The following is a 22,641-nucleotide window of genomic DNA, read 5'->3' on the forward strand; positions in this document are numbered from 1 at the left end:
AAATTGTGAATTTTATCCTTTATACTTTACTAACCCAACCAAGAACTTTTTATTCCTGTTATCATATATAGTAAAAAAATCAAAGATAGTACAAAGTAAAAGTAAATTTAGTTTATGTTTCAAATTAGAATTCCTATGTGAAGCGTAGACTAATAAATAAAATAAAAGGATAAATTTATAGATCAGGTCTGGGCTATTATTGTACTTTAAAATCAATCTACATTCATACTTGATTATTTAAATTATTAATCTGGAACTTTTATTGAAAAAAATATTTTAATACGTTCTGTACGATTTGTGCTGTCTGCTCAATTTGAATAAGTTAATCGGCTGATGTAATGGTGGTGTAAAATGTTCGTTCCTTCGTTTATTATTATCGTTGTTTTCGTAAGAAACCCTGTCATCACAAGTTGCTGATCTCTGCTTTCAAGTTGGCGCAGAAGTCTCCCCGAAAGATCGGCTGCCAGAGATGCATCGCTGTTGAAGGTCTCCACGAAAAGGTAGGCAGGCGTTGCTCTCTCTCTCTCTCTCTCTCTCTCTTTCACTATGTATGTTGTGCAGCAGGTATACAGAAAAGAGAGAGGCTAAGCGCGGCGTTACGCAAGACACGTGGCTGGTTCGAAGCTTTTACTTTTCTCGCTCGCTTGCTCACTCGCGCGGTCTTCCAATGCTAAATAAAACTTCCCCTCCGGGACTCTCCGGGCCGTTTGGGAACCTGCCATGTGCTCTAATTTTGCGCCGCGCTGCTCTCTTTCTATCTCTTTCGCTCGCACGCACAGTCTCGCCGCAGCTTTTTCCCCGGCGGCTAGTGTTTTTCGACTGTTTCATTCGATCGGGAGAGAGAGACTTGTCGAATCAGTGAATCGCTTTTTCATCTTTCTTACTCTCTGTGCCATTCTAGGAATTTTTCTTATCTCTCTCTCTCTCTCCCTCTCTCTCTCTCTCTCTCTCGATCTAAAGTATAGCTTTTAAGTTTTTTCGAGAAATATAAAAGTTCGGACAAACATACCTAGACCTATATGAAAATTTTACGAATAATTGGAATTTCAGTCAAACGATATTAGTGACCGAGGTATTAAAGTATTGATAGGTAATATTTATTAAGCTGAATTCAGAAGTAGTTAGTGTAAATAAGCAGATTGACGGAAATTTAGAAAATTTCGGAAAACGACCGAATTAGTATTTGGTGAATCATCGACGGAAAAAGTAGAACTTGATTGTTTTCAGAGTGGAAAGTCGTAAATAGTACGGATATTAACCAGTCTCACTTCGACGCTTTACAGCACAGTTATAGTGCAAAAAGGTATTAAAATCAAATAACTTTTGTAACAAGATGGAATATATAATTTTCCTGATATCCAAGTGACAAACTGAAATAATTAGCTTAAAATGATGTATTTTTACACTTTAAAACTCAATTGAAGTATTAGAGCTCTTTAAAAATTAGAAATACATGTAGCAAGCTCAGATGTGAATGCAATCGAATATGGCTCTGCCCAGTTGGGGCAAGTGCTATGCCGTTATAGTGCCTATATTTCTGTTATTCCTAGTCGGTTTGTTCTATACCGGCTATGCATTTCGCATACGCGACCATGCAGCTCCTACGAACTTGGATGTCTGTACTTCCGAAAGGTGTTCGGTGCCGAAGCGAGGATTTGAGACGGCCAGCGTACGAGGGGGCTTTGCCAAGATGCAACCACTTGGTCAAACGGATGAATTGAACAAGAAGGATAAGCCAAAGTGGTCAAAATTAAATAAAGTGGAAAATATTAACGATGATGGTGATAATGAAATTGATAGTGATGATGAAATTGTTAAAATTGAAGTGGAAGATGATGGGATCGTTGTGATTGATGAACGTGAAAAGTTGAGACTGGAGGAGAAAAAGAATAAAGAATATTTAGAAAGTGAAGAGCAGAGAAAGAAGGAAAAACAAACTGAACGATTGAGGAAAGAAGAGAAAGAGCGACAGAGAAAAGAGGAAGAGGAACGATTGAGGAAGCAAGAAGAAGAGCGGCGAAAAAAAGAGGAGGAAGCACGATTGAGGAGGGAAGAGGAAGAATATCGAAAAAATGAAGAAGCAGAGCGATTGAGGAGAAAAAAAGAAGAACAACATAAAAAAGAAGAAGAGCGATTAAGAAGGGAAGAAAATGAGCGACGTCGAAAAGAGGAAGAAGAGCGATTAAGAAAAGAAGAAGATGAGCGACGTAAAAAAGAGGAAGAAAATCGGTTAAGAAGGGAAGAAGAGGAACGAAAACGACGTGAAGAAGAAGAACGCTTGCAGGAAGAGGAGGAATGTCGCCTTAAAGAGGAAGAAAACGAGCGTAAAAAACAAGAGGAGGAACGTCTAAGAAGAGAGAGAGAAGAACAAAAACAAAAAGAAAAACAAGAAGCTGATAGAAAGCGAAAAGAATTAGAAGAATTAGAAATTGAGAAAAAAAGAAAAGAAGAAGAAAACAAAAAAAAAGTTGCAAGATTAAAAAAAGAAGCTGAAGTACAAAAATTGAAGGAGATTGAAGAAAAAAAGAAAAGGTCTAAACCGATAAACGATGACGATGATGCCGAAAATGGAGACGCTATGGACGTACCCTCTAAAAGTAAAAAAATAATCGAGAAAATGAAAGCTATCGACAGGACTGAGGCTAAACCAAAATTAAAAAATGACAATCAGTCAACATCTAAAACTATTACGAAAAAGCCGTCATCTGATAATTGTAAGTAGTGGTTAAATTATAAAACTAGTATACTGCAATAATTATATATTCTGTTACAGCTAAATCCAAAGCAAAGAAAGATGCAGACACGGTATCGCTTAGACTAGCCGAGCTTAACGACATAATTCTAAGCGTGCCGACCTTTGTGCCAAATTTTACAGCCGTCCAAGATCCAGCCTGTCAGCAACATGGCAAAATATTTCTACGGCAGCTGCGAGGCTACAAACTCTGGGCCCTCCAAAGTAAATTTTTCTCGAATCATATTTTTTTCCGATAATGTTTGAGACTGATAACGTTTCGTGTGTTATTTTTGCTACTGTTTTTAAAATATTTATTAGACTTCTGTTTAATTTATTTAAACGTTTATTTAAAGTAATTGATGATAAACACCTGTTATTAAAAAATAATGTCTCATTTCTATGTAATTCAATTTACTTATAAATTTTACGGTGCAATTGTTACAAGTAATATTTATTCGACTTTGAAACGTGCATGCAATAGATGGTTGCTACATACTTTGTAATGTAATAAATTATATCATTTCTTATAATGAGTCGGATAGCTTAGTAACGAATATCTGAGAAAGATATTCCTTTATAAACTTTGGCAATTTATTCCTTAAAATCATCTTCTGTGCACAAAATTTTCAATTTCCATAACTTCATAGTGCTGGACTCAAGCGCAAAGATTCCCTCGGGTTTATTAAGGGGGAACGTCAATCAACTGGGTGACTTCGACCAATGTCTCGAGGTGTTGGCGCGCGTAAAGATTGACGAAAAAACAGTTAAAATACAAGGAAAGTATTGCCTGGCTAGCATGGATATATACGCCTTGCATCAAGCAGCTAAATTGCCTGTCAATCTGATGCAGGGCCGTGCTTTGATCAGGGGAAACATGCGCGACGTAAGTACGTGACATTATTAATTTAAGGCTGATTTTAGTTCAACGAAATTTCAGTAATTACTTCGGAATTTCCTAAAGCTATTTTTTTATAATATGAAATTTTATTAGCCGGGTCACTTTGTGCCAAAGTTCACGACCATCAATTGGGCTCTTTGTTTGCCAGCTGTGTGCACCGCTCAAGATGCACGCAAATCGATTGAAAATGCACTTGGCTCTTACAATATGACGATAGGAATGAAATTCATGGTGGACGTTGATCCTGATATGTGTTACGTCAAGCCAAAAGTACAAAGTTATACGAAAGAAACTATTGGAGTACTGTAAGTAAATAAAAATAAAATTTTAAATATAGTTGCGACCTACTAGTTATATTAATTTGATGTTTTTGCAGATATTTCTTTGTTTTTTTTATATGTTTGGCGATTGCTGCTACTTTCAGAGATTATTTTATAACTTTACAAGATAAAGGTAATGCTCAAAGAATATTTTTCGAAACAAAGTATAATAGGAATTGATTTAGAATTTTTATTTGTTTATTCTAAATGATTTACAGGGTCTTATTCAGAAAGGATAATAATGTCTTTTTCTTTAAAGAGAACTGTCAAAGCTTTATTTGCAAATAATGAAGCGAGTTCCTCTGATATCGGGTGTATACACGGTATAAGATCCTTAGCGACCATTGTTTTGTACGCAGCTCATAAGTTGATTCCAATGTCGAGAATGCCTTATGCCAATCGCATATCACTTACTGAGGTATAATGTAGCAAAATAAAAATTTGTGCGTGTATTAAAGTCATTATTAAAATTTTTTTTTTCAAATTAATATGTATCTTTTAAACAGATAGCTAATCATCCCCTTAGCACAATACTTCGAACTTCTTTAGTATACACTGATTCCTTTTTACTACTGAGTGGCGTGTTGACAGCATACAATATGGCAAAAGAATTAGAAAGTCGTGGAGAAATTCGTTGGTTTTGTCGTTTGATTGCAAGATACGTGAGGTATAATACACATTCAAAAAGTATGGATCAAGATGATGTTAATTAAAATATATTTTTCAACAGATTAACGCCTTGTTTAATAGTCGTTGTATTCTGGTACGCTTACGTGATGGAATATATTGGATCGGGACCTCAGTGGAATGCGGTTGTTAAATCAAATGCCGATATTTGCAAGGAAAATTCATGGATTAATTTACTTTACGTACAAAACTATTTTCCATTCGAGGAAATGGTAAGACTAAAATTAATATAATAAAAAATTTAATATTCGCATTTAATAAAAATATTTGCAAAGTGTGAATATTGCTAATTAATGAATTATTTTTTCTAGTGTGCAACTCACACTCATCAGCTAGCTCTTGATATGCAGCTATTTCTCGTTGCGCCGGCATTAGTGTTTTTCCTGCTAATTAAACCAATTGTAGGTATTATTATTGTTTTCTTTTTGTTGCAAATATCTGCAACGTTAAGATATTTGGCTACGTCAAACAATAATTTATCGCTCGTAATCTTTCATGGAATGACGTGAGTACTAATTTGAAATAGATGTACGTGTACATTTTTAAGTTTATTATAAACTATTGTTTGATTCACAATTTTCAGATTGAAACACTTATACAAAACAGCTAATTTAACTTATACACTACCACTGCATCGTGCTACACCTTACCTCTTTGGAGTAAGTCTTGGAGTTCTCTTGCATTGTACAGGGAGAAATCTACGATTGCACAAGGTATTTCTTTTTAAAAATATTGCTCAAGAATATATTGGTTAAAAATCATGATTCATATTCATACATTTACAGATTTTTGCTCTGTTCGGATGGTTGATGGCTTTAGCTCTAGGATCCTGGTCACTATTTTCTCCGTGGCGTTTAGCTAAAAGAGATTACACGTATGATGTTGAACAAGCGACATATTATGCTGTTATTAGTCCCATTTTAACGGCCCTAGCGTTATGCTGGGCAATATTTGCTTGTTTTACAAATAGTGGGGGTACGCAGTAAAATGATAAGAATATTTGTTGAAATTATTGATAGTTTTTAATTCAAAAATATATTCATATTTAGGCATTATCAATAGAATATTATCAAATCATTGGATGGTCGTTTTCAGTAGGCTGTCTTATGCCATTTACTTGACGCAATTTGCTGTATTTTTCTATAATGTTGGTACAGTCCGCTATGCTTCTGATTTTCAATCATTCAGAACTGTAAGTTGATGAAAATTTTTACTCAAAGTACAGAAATTTCTTTTTTAATATTCTAATACTAATTTAATTACAGATTGATTTACATGAGGCAATCATTGTCATATCTGTATCAGTTGTATTGACATTGCTATTTGATATTCCTATGCAAGAAGTAAAAAACATTATTATGGAATGTAGTGATACGCTTGCTGAAATTGAAGCCGACAAGTCTACAGAGAACCATCTGCACCAACAAATTTGTAATATCGGGCATAAAACTTCTAAAGATACAACTCTAGATGATGACGAAGAATGCGCTCCAGGAGGATGGAATTGGAATCGCGGCGTATTTACAAAATCAGTTCGACCAGAACCACGCGAATATGAAGAAAATGGCATTGAAGAATATAGAAGCTCTCGGATTAAAAGACAAGATATCAGAAGACAATCTATGATCAGATCTGAAGATTATGAAGAATGGGATGGTCGAAATATCAGCAGGCGGACTTCGAGATTTGAAGATGACGGTAGAACAAGCAGAAGCGATTATAGATTGAGTGATGCTGGATTAGAAGATTTACCTTCTGAAAGTTACATACATCCGAGAGAAAGATATTATTCTAGAGGGTATTCTAGATCTCCCATGAAAGATCTTGATACTCCACTATCTCGACGGTCCGTTTCAAGAGAACGGCCATTGCCAAAAGAGGAAGATATTTCTAGAGAGTATAATAGACGACCTTTGATAACTATAAGTAAGGAAGAAGATTATCAAAGTCCTCGTTCTCCAAGATCCTTTATGTCTCGATTCAATGACAATCAAAGATCTTTATCTTCTGAAAGTGAAGATCCTATAAGCAACCGTCGAAGTAGTGGTAATTATAGTCGTCGATTATCTGCAGAACCTAGAGTTGCTGATGAGGATGACTGGGGAGAAAACTTACCTATTCATAGAAACCGATTTATTGATAAACGGGTTAGTTCTCAGGAACGTGAACGAATGCCTTCATCTGTAGAAGAGGAAGATAATAACCAGTGGAGTTCACTGAAACGGCGATCTTCTGCTGAAGGAAAAATGGCTCTTCTAAAAGAACCATTCCGACCAGGGAATATGGAGCTGTGGACTGTTTCCAAAATGGCACTTGGTTCATCTCAAGAACCCGACGAAGAAGACGAAGAAGTATATTTACAACAAAGGCGAGAGTATAGAGAACAAGAGCCACCTCTGAGAGAGGAATTTGAAGGTGAAGATGATGACTCGAGCAGACGAAGAAGTTTTGCGAGTGAAAGTTTGCCAACTTCTTTTGACGAAGAAGAAGACAGCAATAGTAATGAATTTTCTTTAAGCAAAGGTACAAGAAACTTACATGTTACCGTCCAAGATCTTAGCAAATTGTCAGCTGAAGATGATACTACTATGAACGACAAATGGAATAAGCTAGATATTAAATCTGGGTTATTTAAAAGAGAATCCATAGTCAAGGTAACTTAATTTTAATATAGAAATAATGTTTAACGTCAATTAAAAAATTTTTTGTATGCTATTACAGAGTCAAGCAAGCGAAGAAGATCCAGAGTATTTATTGCCAGAGCGACCCAAGTTGATAGAGCAAGAACAAGAGCATCCATTTAAAAAAGCGTGGCAAATGCAAAAGTCTAGATCCGAAGAAGAAGGCTCAGCTGCGTTTATTATTAAAGAACAAACAAAAGTTTCATCATCTTTGGAAAAACAGAAAGAAGAATCAGAGGAAAAATCTGAAAATGAGAATTTAAATAAAACTGGAGAGCAGGAAATTGACATTCCTGAACCAGACGTCAAATGTGAAGTAACTCTAGTTTGGCAGCCACGTAATACCGATTTCGAAGATACTAAAAGTAGTACAAAATCTACGTCTTCAACATCTTCTGCACACATCACTTGGCCCGATGAAGAAGAACAATTCGAAAATTATCGAAACAGAAGAAAATCTGATGAAGAAAATTGGATGTGGTCTGAAAAACATACTTGACTGAGAAAGTGATTTAGTAAGAGGAGAGAGAGACTTCAACATAATTATTTCATCTCAGCATGTGAGTGTAGATTATTACTTAGTCATTTTTATACGAATTTCTTATAAACTTTGCTAGAAATGACTTGAGTAAAAAATACAACAAGAGTTCTAATGAGGAAATTTTTCCAGTATGTTTATAAAGTGTGAATTAAATTCAATTATTCGAATTAATCAAAGGAAACAGCCGAAACAGTAATTTTTGGTATATATAAATACTATCAACTAATACAAATAGAACAATCAAACACAAATAAGTTTTTTTTTAGAAATTTAATGCCAATATCATAAATTTACAGTAATAATATTTGTGACTATCGATTAATATATATAATTATATTTATACATTATATAAACACATTTCATATCTATAATATATGTACATAATACATCCCAAAAATTAGGAAAAATAAGCAAATATTGCTTTGTACAACTTTTTCAGTCTGAAAATATTAAAAAATATATTTTCCAATCAATGTCATTCAATTTATTATTAAAATAAAAATATAATTATAATAGCTAAAAGATTATAAAGAATGTAAAAATATATTACAACCGATTCTTCGAGAATGAATTAGCGTAAATAAGTGCTCATCAGCATCTGCCAATGAAGATATGTACATACTAATAAAAAAGAAACTTTGTGCACAGCTATATAAGGTTATTATAATCGTGACTTGATGTATAACGATCACATAGATGTTCCATTTCTTGTGTTACAAAGATAAAAAATGGAAATAAGAAAAAATTGACCAGTCTAATATTGACTATACTCATGCATCTGTTGTAGTGGTTTCTTCACTATCGGTTTTCTTTGACAACGTACAAGATGGTTTTATTTCTGTTTGGACAATAAGAAAAATTTAATGACAAGTAAATATTCATTATCATTTTTAAAAAGTTTATTTAACATGACTAAACAAATAATAAATGAGATCTTTATCCTCGGAATTTGGCCAACAAAAATTTCATTGCTATAAAATAGAAGGTACTTGCTTTATATATATAGTTTTTTCGTTGACACTGATGACGAATTTTTGATTAGTCATTTCAAAAATAGTCAAATTATCAAATGCAACTCAACAAATATACTTGAAGTATGATTCTAATCTTTTTGTTAAAATATACTATAAGACAGCTGTTATTGTAAAAGTTTCTATAAACAAAATCCTAGCTTTGATTTTTTGTCATGATACATAAATTTTTCATTGGTTCAATCATATATTAATGTTTTATTCACTTTAGTTTATTACTTACCACGACGTAAAAAAATCCGTTCTATTCCAAGTATTGGTGACTCGAACATTACTGAAAGTAAAACTGCGCCGCCAAATGTCAATGTTAGGTGAGACAATACTTTTCCTAACTGTAATACAGAGAATTTTATTATTGTTAATGTGATTAAATACAAATGAGAAATATATTCGAGTTGAAAAAAATTGATGTTATTCTTACTTACTTAAATATTGCTATTATGTTTCCATAATACCTATCTATTTAAACGAAATAAAAAATGTTGTAAGTTTTAATTATATACAAATTATCTTACCAGACTAAATGTGTCTAAATGTTGTGGTACACGAACAGAGGAAGCACTGTGTAGTTCAACAAGGCCATTAACCAAATAGGCAGAATAAGTTAGCCTACTGAGAGGCACGAAAGGTCGCCACTTCAAAAATTTTCGCAGAGAACCTGTAAATAAATTCGTTCACTAAATTACGAGTTAGATATCTTTGAAAAGTATAAAGTATTTTTTATCAAAAATTAAAACCTTTATGTTTTGATTCAAAATAAGATAACTTTTCTGTATTTTTTGTGTCAACGGTCATAGTCAAATGAAATGTCTAATTATATTTTCACAACTGGTTTTAATGATTCTCTAAATAATTTTCTTTTTTGTTGTTGTGTAATTGAAATTCTTCATTTAAAAGCAATATATACTATAAACCCATTACTGATTTTAATTTTATTGGCAAGTTTTTTGTGTTAGTACGAATTTGAACAAACCGAGAATAGTATATTTATACCACTTTAACTAAACAAGTCGTACCTGCATTATCGGTGATACAGGCTAGAAGAACCCAGCCAGTACCAATGCTCCACAGTGCTCGATGTACGGACGAGTAGAAGGCGGCCTCGACAGTTGTAAAGTTCCTCCGTGGACCGTAAAACAGACTAATCGAGTACATAGATGAGACGAGTGCACAGCTGCTCAATATCCAACCAATCTTCACTGTTTTCTATTCATTTAAACAATACATGTTATCGTTATCGTTCGAAATTTTATCATATTTAGATGTTTTAGCGATCTATATATATCTTGTAGAGTATCGAGAACATTGCTTATTCGCGTTATGATATTCGTGGATAAGTTTAAGTTGAACGTTTGAAAGAAATCAAGTATCATGGTTTTTAAATTTTGTGTATTTTCATGACTTTTACTTTTATGATTTTTGAAATAAGCCGCAAAATATTTATTCTGTTTTCATAATTGATCGCAGCATCGTGTGAGTGAGATTTTTTACCTTAGTAATCTTGGTATCAGAATTTTGTATACGGTATACTATGTAGCCATACAATAAGCCGAAGCAATAAGCTCCGGCTCTCATGTGTGTTTTGATGTAGCTGGTTTTAAAATATTCGTTTGCAGAAATGTCCTTGACTTCCCTGAAATTGACCACGCAAAACATTTATTAACACCGGATTCGCGTATACCACTAATCAATGGAACAGCATTTTTAAATTAATCAAATCACGGTAATGATAAAGTCATAAATATTTTTCCACATATTCACTTACGGGGTATAAATCAGTAACGTAGGATCCAATTCTTGGACAAAAGTTACGATGAAGGGTAAAGTGGAGGCAAAAATTGTTACAAATCCCAGGATAATGTGTCCAAATTTTCGCCACTTCCAAAGTGGATACACGACCACAGGTGCAAGTATAAATAATTGTGTATCTACTGACAAGTACCATGATTGAAACATGCACTGAAAATTAAAATAATGTTAGAAAAATTAATGAATTTTTTTTACTAAATCTTCAGTTAAATAAGAAAACCAAAACGTAGATTTACGAAAATTTCAAACGATCATAAATAACGATTACCCTGTTTTGCATTAAAAAAATGCGAAAGCTAATAATTTGTACTATAATTATATGGTACAAATTATTAGATTTGGATATCGTATTGTGCATGAAATTTAGAAAGAATGAAGAAATACCAAATGATTTGTTTTATACCAATTTATCAGTATTGACGTAGTTGTTGATGTATAAAACATTCGCCCACCATGAAGCTATACATCTCTCGTTCTCCAATCTCATGCGCGACCAAAGAGGTCCGGAGTCAAGTCTTGGTAGCCAGGTCACGTATAGGCCGACGATCACCATATACGCAGGTGTAAGTCTGAAATGTTATCAAGGCGGCGGAGAGCCTTATATTATTGTTCTAAACGTTTGCGAGATGCAGAGATCAAACAGGCAAGTATTTTAAGATGACGTTTATTTTGGTTCATTCAATTTACCAATCACGTATGATTTGACATGTATTTGTTTTAATAATTAATTAAGGATACGGAAAGACCTCAAAATGCATCGATAGTAATTGGAATATTAAAGGTTTTAAGATTAATTCCAAAGAAAAATACCGCATAAGACTAAAATTTTACAACTTTTACTCTCAGAGTTCAAGAAATTTTTTATTATTCTGTAATATTAATTACCTGAAGTAACGATAGATGTATAGGAACAAAAAGTTAACAGATTTTCTTTTGTCCAGTTCCTGTAGGAGAATTCGCGAAAAGAGGAATCCACTTAATAGAAGGAATGTATCGACGAGTAATGGATTATTCAGGAAAATGGCATTCTCTACTTTTCCAATTGCCTATGACATAAATAATTCAGCTTAGTATATCGAGGAAAATTAAAGTATTATCAATATTTTTTCGACAAATACTGATATGAATACATGCATACTAATGTTTAACTATAAATAATGATAAAAATTCTCATCTTACGTGAAAAACAATTCTTTAAAAATAACGTATATAGCATACCTCAAACCAAAATTTTTGATTAAGTACCGGTCCACTGACTACGAAAATCAAAGTATGACCGGCAATGATAAAAACCATCGCGAGGAACTTGACACCGGAAATGCATTCGAATTTCAAATCCTCATGAGCAGGGCCACATAATTTTTTCAAATTTGTCGGAAATGAAAAAGCCACTAAAATCTGAGATAAAATTCCTCTTGATTGAGCTTTATTTTTCATGAATAAGGCATCGTAAATTGTTCCAATAATCATAACTGCAAGTGTCAGTGATATCACAGTTCTGAAAAGAATTAAAATTAATAAATTGATTTTAATGTATGATTTATTTGTAAATAGTATATATCAAATAGTTTAATTTCGTCTATTTTTCATTGGAGCGTTAAATCTTATGAAATGCTATTTTTCAACATTTTGATAGTTCAATTATATAACGTATAACTGAATTAAAAATACGTTTTCTCCAGACAGCAAAGTATTATTGATATTTTGCTGAGAGTGTGGAAATGATGTCGCGGAGACCTGGTGACGCAAAGCTTGATTTTGCCTCAACAGATTTCGTCATTGTAAGGAATACGTATACGTAGCTGTTTAGTCTGATTTTGAATTTCCAAGATTATTTAATTTACGTAGCAATTAGAGCTGGTTTCTTAACTATTATTATATTATTTGTCAACTGTAGAAGCTGACTTATACTTACAAGTATATTATTTCATTAGTCGTAATTGGTATTTCTTCGTTTTTATAGCAAGCTTTATTCGAAATATTAGTCTTTACGTTAAAATGCATATTTGCCAATGTATTGGCGAAAATGATTTCAATAAGCTCTTGTACATCTTCGCTCGTACAAGAGTCTGGTACGCAAATACCCCAGTGTAATTCGTCAATTTTATTATCATAACGATTCTCTAATTTAGTGAATTTTTTCCACATCGGCGATAATTGGTTGTCCAGGTCATGAGCTCCCGTGGGTACGTCGATCTTTACTTGACCTAAGCAATATTGCCCACCGATGCTCGAAGGCGTCTCGTCATCGGCATTTCTGCCAATGTCTAAGCACTCATCGAAGTTGCCTAAGTGATACGTTGACCCGCTGAAAAGAAAGTTTTATGTAATTCGTTGTTATTGAATAACACACGAACGAGGGCATCCTCGATAAAAAATAAATAAATACATATCCGTCCTTATTTAACAATAATTCTACGTGAAACTCGTTAGTAAGCTATTTGCATAGCAGCGCTACCGATATAGTGTAACCGTTAGCAATTTTTTCTTTGCTATGTTGCAATCTGCATAAGATATTATATCACATGTGTTTATTTAAGCCGCCATAGTGGCGTAAATTGTAATCATGCTCGTACAGAATGTTCTACAATAATTTGCAGCACTACAATTTCTGATTAACAAACAGCAATATTTTATTAGAAAGTGAGCGTTTGATTGCAATTATTTTATGGCTGACCAATTGGTTGTTTACTTTAAACTTTCTTAACTCAAATTTCTTGAAAGTAGTGGAAGTTGTATTTAATTTAAAAACAGCTTGCACATACCTAAGAATACCTTCAGGCAACTTGCCAGATGCATCATAAAACTCGACGGCCCACGTGGTCAAATTTCTCAAACCAGCCACAATTAAGTGACACTGTTGTCGGCATGCTGGATTGCTGATGTGTTCTATTAATCCAGTTAACAAGTCCAAATCACGAGCAATAAAAGGTAAAGTGTAGCCTTCATAGTTTGTTTCATATGTAATCACTTGTGGCTGATCAGATTTTGCCACTTGTTTGTCGAAAGCTATTAGCTCTTCAGCTTCAATAGCCAGGAAGGAAAGACTCAAAAGTAAAGCGTGCAGAGTTATGAATTTCATGATTTTTTTATTACCGCACTGATACTAATAATAGTTTTCAATTAAAAATCCATTAACGATAATAAAAATTATTATCAATGCACCGACAAACTTGAACAGAGTTTCCTCAAACTTTATAAAGTCTTTATCTATGCAGTTCACAGTCAAAATCACATAATTCGCTTTTCCGTGAAAATTCATGCAGCACTATTTATAAGATTTTTATTGTATTCGAATTTCAGTCCCATCTTCAAGTTATTTTCTAAAAAGTATGTGGCATACAGTGAAACTAGACAACTTTGTAATATGAAAAACAGGTCCGAGGAATTGTAGCAGGAGCGCGCGACCAACAAGCTGTCTGGCAAACGAGTGACTGTTTTGGTATCTCAGCAGTCTACGGGGCCTGCGATGCAGCTCAGCATGCTCAGGTGGAAGGGAAAGGCGTAAGTGATTTGAACGCGCTGAATGATCAGACGCGCGATTCCCGGCATTTTGGAATTTAAGTTTTTTGCGTTTGCGTATGTGATGGCGATGTCATCTTTTCGGATTGTCGTTAACTCATAATTCATTGTCATTAATGTCTCCAAAAACTTTTCCGACGGACGATAAGGGGCTTATTAGGTTTAGTATGCAATAATCATTTCGTTGGAGTCTGAAGGATCCGGTGTTATGCATTTTAATGAACTTTCAAAATTTCCATTCTAACTTCTCAGTGGACGTGATGAATATAAAATTAAAAGGTGGTTCAAACACTATTAATAATTTATTATTTTTTATTTATATATAAAGTAATGGTCGTGATTGGTATACAATGTACAACGTGATTGATAGATACAATTAGTCCAGTGGTAATTGTCTGTAATTCATTTGAAATGAAAACGTTTTAAACGGCTGAACAACATTTTTGAACATGACAGTTTGCTCAACGTGTTAAAAAGTTTTTCTCTGCACAGGAATTAATCTTATCATAGTAGATGAATGAAAAAATTAGACTGTGTTTGTTTGATAAACTATTACTTAAAAAATAAACTATTATTAATTGCTTCATTAATTTATTAAGTGAAATTCCATAATGAAACTAACAATATTATTAAAGTTTGAACAATAATGATTAGTTGAAAAAGATGGAACATCATCTTCTTATATTCTCTACTTAACATTTTTTTCTAGGAGTTTTCCAATTACAGTTCTGAACCTCTCGAGCAGCTGAACAATTTTGAAACGATTGATTACACCTGGAGATAAACAGCTTTTTTTGTAACAGCTTAAAGAATTTAATTTAAGAATTTTCTCTGCGTTAATAAGTGAAATATATGAATGTTGTAGAAAATGGGTGAGAATTAGATTAACACTATTCGTATATTGACAGATTACACTTTGTCCATTCTAAAAACTTCATAAAACTTTTAAATTTCACTTGAATTTTCGATTTATTACATTTTTTAAATTAATTAAAGGATAGTTGAAAAATAGTATATAATGTTGAAAAGTAGCATGTGTTTGTCTTATGTGTATTACGTTAGCTACCAACAGCTCATAGTGAAAGTGAGAGTCACCAAGAGTTACTCCATTGCCTGAATGATGATAGACGTAGAACTCGGGAAAAAAATCCGAAAACGATTTAACATTTTTAGAAAGCTGTTTTAATAAATTTCGCCTGAATTAGATTGAGTGAAAGGTTATTGATGTATCTTTTTTTGATGATTCGTGAAACGTTGTGTAAACCGCCTTATTTTGAAATTATATATTACGTTAAATGGGATGAGGGAGATAACTTAGCCTAATTTGTTTGTAAAACGCCTTTGTAAATAATGATTGTAGATGTTTTTGTTGATCTTCCAAAATAAGCTTATACGCTTTTTTACAAATGTGTTTTCAATTTAATGTAGATATTGATTGATCAGTTCTAAAATGACAAGTGAACGCCAAACCTTCTTAGTACCTCCACAAAGGATCGATGACCGATAGCGGTTTTCGATAAAAGTGAAATTTTGAAAATCGTTACGGAAAGTAAAAGAACAAGAGCAGGATGTAATCGATCGCCGGCGTGAAGACACTCTAGCGTATTATCCTTGGAATGCCGGCATCGAAGTGTGCGTCAAGTTTATTGAGTGAACTGTGTGTGCCTCAGTGTACATGCTCGGCTTTGCTCATGAATAATTGAGGACAATGTGCTTGCAGGTTACGCAGCTCAACTTGGTCGATGGTGGCATTATTGTCCCATCCACAGAGAATGAGTGAGAGTCACGAATTGGCCGACTGGCCAATTGTCAAAATTTCATTGCCTTTGAATAATTTTCATTAATTGTATCTTAAATAAAACTAGAAACAACTCGCGAATGTATGGAAACATATAACGGTTCAGTTTTTTTTTCATTTTCTGGGTAATGGAAATTTTTGCAAATAACAAATGAGGCATGATATGATCTTCGTTGACGTTGTTCTCGATCAGCGTAGGCAAAGAAGAAAGAAAAAAACCTTTCTGACGTTTCGTTCTGTGTAATCTGTATTTCATTCTATCTGAACTATAAAGTTTTGAGGAGGTTAACAAACCTGTTAACCTTCTCAACAAACGTCAAAATGTTTTCTTTCTTTCTTTGCCTACGTTGATCGAGAATAGCGTCAACGAAGACAAAAAATAGCAGGCAGAACCAACATTGAAACAAATGATATTGTAATGGCTGTCGTGGAAAATATTGATATCGGATATACTGACGTCGTAGTAGTGGATTCAAATCTGTTCTCTACAATAACCAGTTTTTCAATACATTTAGGTGTGCAAAAAAGTGATTATTATAGTAAAATATTCCGTAGAAAGTGAGTATTACGATGGAAAAAAATTAATTCTATTCGACTAATGGATGCATTATTTAAACGTATATTTTGATTATTGATGACTAAGCGGATATGAGTGGAAAAAATGTTAATCAGACGGCTTAAGCCAGGAGTCGATGACATATAAGTTCTACCAATTACGTCCGTTTTAAATTATAATAAATTTGTACGCAACCTATGCGTCACATTATGACGTTGCTCTATTGTTAAAATCAAGTATATATTAAATTATTTTTGTAACGACAAGAAGGATATCCGACTGAGCGTAAACCGCTTCGTCGATTGCGGAAAGAGTCCCTACTCGGCTTTCCGTATGGCTCTCTAAAATGGCCCTCTGTATGTAAATGTGTCTCCATGAGAAGCCACGTAAATGTTTTTTTGATGCTCTTGATAAGAAATTTGAAAATTCAATCACGGCTACGACTCATTTTAAAAATACAAATGAATTTTTGTACCGCGTTGGTAATAACTATGAAATCAAAGGTGTAGCCGGAAATTGTATAGCAATTATATGTTGAAGTCGATGAACGAATTCCATCGCTGGTACGTATGACTCGACTGTGCGAATAACGCTTTTTAATAAGCAGCCGCCTCACGCGGACGTGCGCGATTTAAATCGATTGCGTTCACTCTCGTGCAATCGAGATCGAGGCCTCAAATCGCGTGCGCGCTAGCGGTAATAGGCGAAAGTCGCCGGTAGTGCGCTTGGCTTTTTAACCAACGGCCTTGTGTGCCGACGCCCACGATCTATTTTGGCTCGATGTTGCTTTATCTGTAACCGGCTTCCTGTATTCGCAGACTCGATTTGCATATGTATCTCGCAAGCTTACAGATAATCTTATATGTTTTATATATTTTTTTTTGCCTCGTAAAATTGGCAATTGTTGTTCGTATTAGTTGCGAAAACTTACACCGAAGAAGATCTTTCCAGCGCGAGATGCACGGAAAAAATGGACGAGCTATTACGAAAGATTTCACATGTTCGAGCTATGAGAGTTAATTGCGACAGCGAATGCTATGTGGTTGCTTCTCACTGATTCTCTTGAGTTTTCCTTTTGCGTACTCACATTGAGTCTTTGACGTTGAACAGCACATGGAATTCCAGCTCGATCGGTGAGATTTTTTTCGCTCATCTAATGTCAAGGATGTTGTGTTAAAGCATGTTTCGTTGAAGTTCCTTTGCAGTTGACCGACTGACGTATGAAACATTTATTTGTCATTTCGCGACTGAAACTGCTATCGTATCAAATAATTTGTTGTAATATCTACAGTTGTATTCAAAGATAAGGTGACTTGAGGTTTAATAAAATTGTACTTGAGCTTCGGAACTAAAGCTTTTAATAGGTAAAGAAATAAGAAAATGAAAACAAAACGGCATTGTTTACGACAGCTGCATTATGCGCGGGAACTAAGCAGCTGGCAGCGAGGATCACCGAGACAAAAAGAAGAGCGAGAAATCCGCTTTCCAAAGAAGATTTTGCCCTGACAATTATAGTACGAAGTCGACGACTCGCCAAGAAGGAGAATAAGACGACGACGAAGAAGAAGAAGCAGTCTGCGACTCATTAAAATTCAGCCGAATTCGTCCGCTTTAGATTCGCACAGTCAAAATCCTTCGTTAATGCTAATTACAAATCTGCTTGAGCTGCAATCGATCGCCAATTGAAGATTCGCGACAGAGTCAAGCTTGACTAATGATCCGATCGTCAGCCGCGAGAGCCTTTTATTTTGTGATTCCGTCTTTTTTGTTTCCGAAGCGAAGTTGTATCGATGCCGGAGCTTTCAGCCTCCTTAATTATCTGTTCATTCGCTGATTTTTCTTATTTCAAAAGCTTAGTTGAAATTACCGACGTCATAGAAAATTCGTTCGGCTTGATTTTGTCAATAGTATCTAATCAACGTGATTTTGATCAATTTTCAAGCTGCTATGAATGATACATGTAAGCTGAACAAAGCTATATGTTCTCTACAATTAGATTTGAATTTTGTCGAGTTGTTGCCGTCTCTATAATAGAATAGCCGTTCAAATAATAGAATTATTTGAAACTAAATTCTTAGAAACTCTATAACATAATGATACATGTACGCTGAACAAAATTAACGTATAAAGCTAATAGCGTAGCATTGTATTACACTATTATAAAAGCAAATTTATTTTCATAAAATCATTCAACTGTTCTTTTTTGTCAATCATCAGTGAGTAAAATGCTTCTTTTATTTTAAGGTCCACACATCCCAAATCAAAAATAATATAACAACCCTAAATTTTCAACCGAGAAATATCAATTCACATAAAATTGCATTCAATGGAGCATTATCAAAGACACTCGATCATAATACCGCAACGATAACTAGATGCACGTACTTTATGGCCCAATTGCCTTCGCGTATGAAAATTTAATGGCTATGCGTCTTTTAAATGTCACCTAAATCAAATGAGTACTCGTAACCATATTTTTTCACAATTTTATGACAAATATTTTCACATATCGCGCGAATGACTTTGTATTTGCAACGGGCATTGATCGATGAGGTATATTTTACTAAAAGAAACTAGTGATATCGCTGACACATTATCGCTCGAAAAATAATTGAAAACCACATTTACATATTCATTCATCTCAAATGCCTCGTAAAAAAATCCGTTAGAGTTCGGAGAAACCTAACGCAGAATTTGAGCTGCAGAAGAACGAACAATAACTGGTGTGGCATATTAAATAGTGCACTCTAAAATGAGTTTTTACGGGCAACACAGAATAGCAGCTAAGTGTGAGCCCCGACGCAGTCTTGAAGGAATAAGGGGTCGGGGGTTGCGGAGGGTTGCTCTCACGACTTTAACTGCTCTGTTGTTACTTTTGCTTTAAAACGTTCCATTAGCATTACGAGTTTATCAAGACGGAATAATGCAACAGAATTGCGCCCTCTTTATTGCCAAGTTCCTTGATGTGGAGATTTATGCTGTTCAACGTAAAATATTAAATTATCAATCAAGACGCGAGGCTGCAAAATGAAAACAGTACAAGTCATTAAAAAAAAGTCGGGTAGAGATTAAGAGTCCTATTAACTATAAAAGCAAGCTGTTCCCATGCCCGAATGAAGGCAACGCATAGTCGCAAGTGCACGAAGCGGTTGCATCGTTCTAAGAGACAGTTGAAAATACCTCACACGTGCTTGTTAGTTCCCGTGCGTAGTAAAGCGCGATTAATCTGTAAAGCAAGATGCTTTCATGCACCTTTAATATAGCGCTTCATCTAAACAAATAAGCTTACGCTATCGCCGCAAGTCAGCCTGTACTACTCGGCCTATAATGGCACGTGCAAGCGCGAAAATTGGGCGCTGTTCGCATCGCGAGATTGATCTTTGTCTCGTAGGCACGGCACGGAGCTTCATTTTTCAACGGGTGTGCAGGCCCGGCGGCCGCCCAATCACCGCCTGGAACAAAAAACGCGCGCGGAAAATAAGTCGGAGATTCAGGGAAAGATGGCGCGACGAGGAATAAGAATGCAGCACCTTATTGCATTGCACGTAGAACCTACGTGTCGTACGTTTCTATTTACCTTATCGGAGCGTCTCGATTTATCTCTCTTTCTCAAGCCTGCAAGATGCCTTTTTTATCTGTTCTGCTTTGTCTCCCGATCGCTTGCTGTAAATTAAAACCTCCGATTGATTTCTATCCTTGGCGTTGCCAGAGATTACAAGCGCATTCTCCTCCAATAGTGGAAATCAGGAGTATCCAAGAAATTACCTTGGTCGTTGCAGTTTCTTAATCGATAATCATTTAACGCCATCATTCAATTGAAAGATAATGCGATTATTTAGCTGCAGCTTGGCGGATATAATTGTTGATCTTTGCACGACTCCGTAAAGTTTGATTTCATCCATTTTCCTCTTTTCCTCGTTTCTTCCTCGGTACAATGTACATCGCTGTTGGCGCGCGCGGGTCTACGTGAGCAGCTTACCCGATACAAAGAAAATACGGAATGCAACTTTTTCGTGACTTCCGAGTGCGTTGTGTGGCTCGTCGAGCTGCCAAAACAAACATCAAGCGAAGCAACGCCACATTGAATATTTGCCGGTTCAATTTTGTTCGCGATAAAAATTTGCACGAACGCTACTGCAGCGATTGCAACGTAACTCGTTCTCGCGGAGCGAATCTCATCAAAAGCCAATTAGAGCACAAGTAGTCAGCTTCTCCTCTGCCTCTTTCTCTGTTGTCGGTAGACAATCTTCTCCTTGAGAAGCCTAATGCCATTTATCAATTCGCAACGAGCAAGCGCGCGAGAGAGAGAGAGAGAGAGAGAGAGAGAGAGAGCGTAAGTAGATTTAAACGCGCCGAATCGGCATAGGGCTGATTTTCCAGAGTGGCGAATGCCATTAAACGTGTATATAACGCGCTAGCGTGAAAGGGGACGGAAGAACACGCGACGTCGCCGCGGGCCAGGTATAAGGGTGGCGCTCACCGCCCTTCAGGCATTTGCATACTTGGGTATTCCTGCGCGCGGCTTTCGACGCCGCTACCACCGCCGGCGTCACAGCGTGATTGTTATGTGTACGCGTAGTTAGGTGGCAATGACAATGCCAGACTGGGATGGGCGCGTTGAGAACTCCTTCAGATGTATTTTTGACAAGTCGGAATGCCTTCTGGTCGACAATTTTGAATCAAATTCATTAGACTCTCTGATTTGCGAGATTGTTTGCGAAACGTCACGAAAGATTACTCGAATGAAAAAGTTGGAGAAATATTCAGAAATTGAGCATAATTTAATTTGAAAAATTAATTGGTAATTGAACAATACACATTGAATACACTGTAGCACCCATGCAAATCCGTTTGCTCGACTGGTTGAAAAAATAACGATGAGCATTACAACGAGCAAGCCACACTAATCACAGATAGACACATTAGATAATTTATCCAGAAAATTGACTTTAGAACAGCCAATAAAGCCGACGACAAAAGAGGGCCTGATTACGCCACGCTCCCTTGCCCGTAGAAATAAAGATTCCCAGAGGGAGGAGAGAGAGAGAGAGAGAGAGAGAGAGAGAGAGTTGTTCCTTTGTCGCTAATCCGATCACGGAAGGACGCGCGAGTCCATTGGGCTGTAACGCCGCGATAATGGATATTGCCATTCAAAGGATCTCTCGCGTTAAATGACTTACCAGACTCTCGCTCTTTCGTGAGCGCAAGCTCTCATATACGTGAAGCTGCATAGCGCTGCTACAGTCCAGATTAAGGAATTCGAAATTCCCCTCCACCTTTTTTTCTTTCGCTAGGATAATGCGATCGAGTTTGCCATGCGCAAAATGAGCTTTTCCTAGCGACGGTATCGGGCTTTATTTTTGTCAACAAAGTTTGTCTTTCCTAAGGGGGCGACCATGGCGACACGTGTTTTTCGTTTTTTGCGAGTCTCTTATTGATAATCCGTTCCACGTTCTCTTTTTCCGTTGCTTCCAGGCTTCCATTATGCAGAAGCATCGCGTCTGATCTTTGCATTATAACGCACAGCGTATCTCTTTGTCTCTGCGCGCAGACTGATGTTTATTCCATCCTTATAAATGACTGGCACCACGTCCCTCGCGCAATCAATTATTGATGCGACTCTGACGGTATGTACAGTAAGACATCGATTACCACTCTGCCCTCTTATAACTTCTGGCAATCGAATGCTGTGTGGAAATGCTGGGCTTCGTCGAGTTCACGTGCAGATCTCGTAAGCCGTTGAAAGGCGACGAGTGAACACGAGCTGTCGATGCCGACTGCTATTTGAATCGACTTTGCAAATCTTTCACTTGCTTTTAGACTGACATTCTCTTTTTCCGGCAATCGAAAATTCGTAAGAATATTTGGAAACGAAAATGATAATGAGAAGTTAATTCAGCTGGCAAAATACTGGCCGCATTCAAAGCTATGCGCGTGATTTGACGTACAAACTGTGACTATTCAATATGACTCGTATGATTAAGCATATTTGATGTCTGATTGGGTGCGAACGCGCCTCGACATTTATGCGAAACCATTTGTGAAGAGTCGACGACCATTCGGA

At 35.7% G+C, this 22,641-nt stretch overlaps 2 protein-coding genes across 3 annotated transcripts; one reads left to right on the top strand and one right to left on the bottom strand.

Annotated features, from left to right (window-relative positions):
* Window positions 1-840: 840 nt before the first annotated feature.
* On the top strand, window positions 841-7,830 carry LOC131671260 (uncharacterized). 2 transcript variants are annotated; one of them, XM_058947549.1, is made up of 15 exons: window positions 841-1,303; window positions 1,551-2,714; window positions 2,774-2,956; window positions 3,382-3,617; window positions 3,726-3,937; window positions 4,009-4,085; window positions 4,171-4,370; window positions 4,459-4,619; window positions 4,683-4,851; window positions 4,951-5,144; window positions 5,223-5,352; window positions 5,425-5,614; window positions 5,689-5,831; window positions 5,905-7,293; window positions 7,361-7,830. In XM_058947549.1, the coding sequence occupies exons 2-15, from the start codon at window positions 1,691-1,693 to the stop codon at window positions 7,817-7,819; spliced, it is 4,767 nt and encodes a 1,588-aa protein (XP_058803532.1). In that variant the 5' UTR covers window positions 841-1,303; window positions 1,551-1,690; the 3' UTR covers window positions 7,820-7,830. The 2 variants fall into 2 exon arrangements, with proteins under 2 accessions (XP_058803532.1, XP_058803530.1); XM_058947547.1 differs by having other exon boundaries at window positions 841-2,714.
* Window positions 7,831-8,593: 763 nt separating this feature from the next.
* On the bottom strand, window positions 8,594-13,783 carry LOC131671269 (nose resistant to fluoxetine protein 6-like). Its single transcript, XM_058947558.1, has 11 exons — window positions 13,467-13,783; window positions 12,617-13,009; window positions 11,920-12,199; window positions 11,587-11,747; window positions 11,105-11,270; window positions 10,658-10,851; window positions 10,384-10,525; window positions 9,909-10,098; window positions 9,408-9,550; window positions 9,116-9,224; window positions 8,594-8,699 (listed from the first exon to the last, which is right to left on the bottom strand). The coding sequence occupies exons 1-11, from the start codon at window positions 13,781-13,783 to the stop codon at window positions 8,632-8,634; spliced, it is 2,163 nt and encodes a 720-aa protein (XP_058803541.1). The 3' UTR covers window positions 8,594-8,631.
* Window positions 13,784-22,641: the final 8,858 nt, after the last annotated feature.

Source organism: Phymastichus coffea, unplaced genomic scaffold (assembly GCF_024137745.1).
Source record: "Phymastichus coffea isolate CEN01 unplaced genomic scaffold, Cenicafe_Pcof_1.1 PCOF00122, whole genome shotgun sequence".
In the NCBI taxonomy this organism is placed as follows: Eukaryota; Metazoa; Arthropoda; class Insecta; order Hymenoptera; family Eulophidae; genus Phymastichus; species Phymastichus coffea.